General features: G+C 40.7%; 1 protein-coding gene across 1 annotated transcript; it reads left to right on the top strand.

Moving 5' to 3' along the window:
* The first annotated feature begins 320 nt into the window (after positions 1-320).
* On the top strand, positions 321-2,458 carry LOC134317234 (interferon-inducible GTPase 5-like). The gene is made up of 2 exons (XM_062998011.1): positions 321-396; positions 1,150-2,458. Coding segments are annotated over exons 1-2 (1,143 nt in total). The 5' UTR covers positions 321-394; the 3' UTR covers positions 2,291-2,458.
* The last annotated feature ends 1,308 nt before the right edge of the window (positions 2,459-3,766 follow it).

Here is a 3,766-nt window from a genome sequence, read left to right as displayed (position 1 = left end):
TTATATGACCACCACTGTATGAGAGAAACATTGTATAATAAAATCTCCCCTGGTTTATTATTTTTTACTCTTTAAAGATAAATGAAAAAATACTTTCCTGCCTTCACCACCTGAATGCAGGTGAGGTTGAGGTGTGTGTGATGTGATCTCACATTGAATAAAACTGAGTAACAAACTGAGGCACTTAGGGCAAGATCATCTTTCAGCTGTTCAGTGTTGACTTTCTCATTTTTAAAGCACCTTAAATTTTATATTCAAATAAATAGGCTGAGTGTGTGTGTGTGTGTGTGTGTGTGTGTGTGTGTTTCTCAGGTGTATTACAGAGTATTTGCCCAGCTGCTACAGGTACTGGTAAGAAGCTTATCGAGAGATTTCCAAGAAACAAAAGCTAAAAATGTAAGAATCTTTTTTTTATTTATGTTTGAAATTGAAACCTACATGTCTTTATTATATCTACCTCTTTATAATAAACTACACACCAGGTTTTATTGTTTAAATCTGTGATTTTTTTCTCAAATTATTATATTTATATTTTTTGTAATCAAAACATGACTATTTTTTTATATATACATATTTTCTTTATGCATTTTCTTCCTTTCTCCCTTTTTAACACGTCCAATCGCCCGATTGCGTCATGCTTCCTCTCCACTAATGTGATCCCTGCTCTGATTGAGGAGAACGAAGCTAACCCACGCCCCCTCTGACATGTGGGCAGCAGCCGTATGCATCTTATCACCTACACTTTGACGAGTGCAGTGCAGCTCAGCGTTGTGTACGGAGAGACACACCCTGACAGCGCTCTTTTCTCATCTCTGTGCAGGTGCCATCAATCAGTCTTAACTGCATCAGTCATGACAGAGAGACCCCATCCGGCTTAGTCCCGCCCATATCTGAACAACAGGCCAATCGTTGTTCATGTGGCCACTCAGCCTTCGCTGGCAGACAGAGCTGAGATTCAATAAAATGTATTCGAGATCCCAGCTCTGGTTCCAGCATATATTAACTGAATAATCTAAACCAGAGGTGTCCAAACCTTGAGCTCAGTTGTGAGCTCAACCTGTCATGTTACACATAATGAACTCACAATGGAACCGATAAGACCTGGAAAATATCACACATCATTTTTCTAATTTCTCTTATTTATTTCAGGGCACATGTTCAGGAGACCAGCCAAGATCCTGATGTAACTGCTGTCATCGAGGCATCAGGAGAGTCAACTATAGAAAACGCAACTAAAAAAGCACAAGACACAATCCACGACCTTCTTAACGTCTCACTGGACGTTGCTGTAACTGGAGAAACAGGAGCAGGAAAGTCAACTTTCATTAATGCAATCAGAGGACTGAGTGATGATGATGAAGGTGCAGCTGAAACTGGAGTTACTGAAACCACCACTGAACCAACCCCTTACCAACATCCAACAATGCCTAATGTGACTTTCTGGGACCTTCCTGGAATTGGTAGTCGTACTTTTCAGGCTAACCGATATCTTCAACAAGTCAATTTCAACAGGTATGATTTCTTCATCATCATCTCATCAGTACGATTCACAGAGAACGACGTCCTGCTGGCTACAGAGATCAGAAACCAGGAAAAGCTGTTTTACTTTGTCAGATCAAAGATAGACGTTGATGTCGCACAAGAAGCAAGGAGACAAGGCTTCAACAGAGAAGCAACTCTGGCAAAAATTAGGAACTACTGCCTGGCACATTTAAAGGACTTTAAAAATCCTAAAGTTTTTCTCATCTGCTGCTATGATGTTTCTGCATTTGATTTTGAGGAGCTTGTGGACACACTGGTGTCAGAGCTTCCAGAGCATAAACGATACGCTCTAATGAAGTCAGTACCAGTCACTTCTGTTGCTGTACTGAAGAGGAAGGTCGAAATGTTTGACATATTAGCCTGGGCTGCAGCATTTTGCTCTGGTGTAGTTGCAGTAGCTCCAGTACCTGGTCTGTCATCGGCATGTGATGTTGGCATTGTGGTGGCTTTTGTTACAAGTTGCTACTTCTCATTTGGTCTTGATAATAAATCAATTGAAAGACTCTCAGAACGAGTCAACAAGCCACATCTGAAGTCTGTGATAAAATCTCCTCTTGTACTAAAACTGGCATCAAGCTTACTGAAAGAGTTTGACGTTTTGGATTACTTTCAGAAGTCGGAACCTGGTCTAAGCACTTTATCAGCAGCAATAACATCTTTTGAAGTTATAAAGAAACTCCTGCAGCATGCATTAAAAGAATTTGAAGATGCAGCACTGACGGTGCTGAGAGAGGCCGGGTTAGAGTGAGGATGATCTATGACTAGAGCTCGGCGGTTCCTGAATCACCCGGGTTAATGATTCGAATCTTCGTACTGAATCAGGAATCACGAGTCCGAGGTCTCATTTAACCCGGATCCTATGAGTCCTCTGACTGGCTGCTGCTAAGTACACAAGGCGAGTGAGCAGACTCACTGAAACCCCGCGGATGCAGATGATTTGGCTGAACCGACTTCACTCTAGTCCGTGAATCGAAGTAATAAGTTAAATATTCTAATAAACAAGCGGTTAAACACACCGGTGTTCGTTATGTGGCTGATTTTATACACATTCTATTATTATTATTATTATTATCAGTAGTAGTGGTATAGATTAGTAATGCAGCATATTTTCTTGTAAGCAAAACAACAGCTAGATATATTTATATTATTATTATTATTATTAAAATGCAAATGCTTACAGGCTACTTTAGGACTGTAGCACTTAAGAAGTATCATAGCCCCCATGGTAATCTATTGACTGTTTGTTTTGGTGCCACTGTGGCTGCCTGACTGGGTGAAGTTACCATGGCAATTTGTTGTTGAACATCCCCCTTGAACCCTTGACCCATTAGTATACCCATCTGATTGGTAGGTGAATCCCCCCCACACTGTCCCTATCCCCCATGATTCATTTGTTGTTAGTTGTGTTTAAGTTGTGTTTGTTTATTTTTTGGTGTGTGTAATTTAAATTAAAATTTAAAATAAACATCTGTGACCTAATAATGTGTCTGTGGATCCTTACAGTTTTTAATTTAGGTTATTTATTGGACGGGTGGGTGGGTGGGTTGGGGGGGCATGGCAACGCTATATGGGCTATGACAGACAATAGGGGCGGACACACACACACAGATGTATAATGAATTATATTTAATAATAACAAAGGCAAAAAGACAGGTTAGAACAAGACAAGGGTACACGAAACCAAACAAGACCTATGCTAAGCTAAATGCTAATGCTAACAAATGCTAAACACACCAACAAAGATAAATGCTAAACTAAATGCTAAACATACATTAACTAAGCTAAACAATAAACATGAACTAAGCTAAATAAGAACAAACAGGACTGAACAGGCTAAATCGGACTAAAAGACTAAACAAAGGCTAAACAAAAGCTAAACAAAGGCTAAACAGACTAAGGCAACAAACACAGACAAACCAGGTGAAAATACAGTACAAAGCAAAATCCAAGATAGAATACAGGAGCAGAATCAGAAGGCAGACCAGACCGGACCGGACCGGACCGGACCGGACCAGACCAGACCAGAGTCACAGGAAAACAGTCTCCAAAGACCACCTGTTCCACCAGTCTCCTTAAATACTCTCAGCTTAAACAAGTTCAGCTGGGCCTAATTAGCTGGAGACCAACCATAAAACGGGTGCATAAAATGCTCCCGCAGGGGCGTGGCACATAGGCACTCTCCAGGAACACAGAAGGGCTGTAATTTTGACAGGACTCAAGTGAC

The sequence above is a fragment of the Trichomycterus rosablanca genome, chromosome 1, assembly GCF_030014385.1.
Source record: "Trichomycterus rosablanca isolate fTriRos1 chromosome 1, fTriRos1.hap1, whole genome shotgun sequence".
Lineage (NCBI taxonomy): Eukaryota > Metazoa > Chordata > Actinopteri > Siluriformes > Trichomycteridae > Trichomycterus > Trichomycterus rosablanca.
This window is presented reverse-complemented; position numbering and strand designations above follow the sequence as displayed.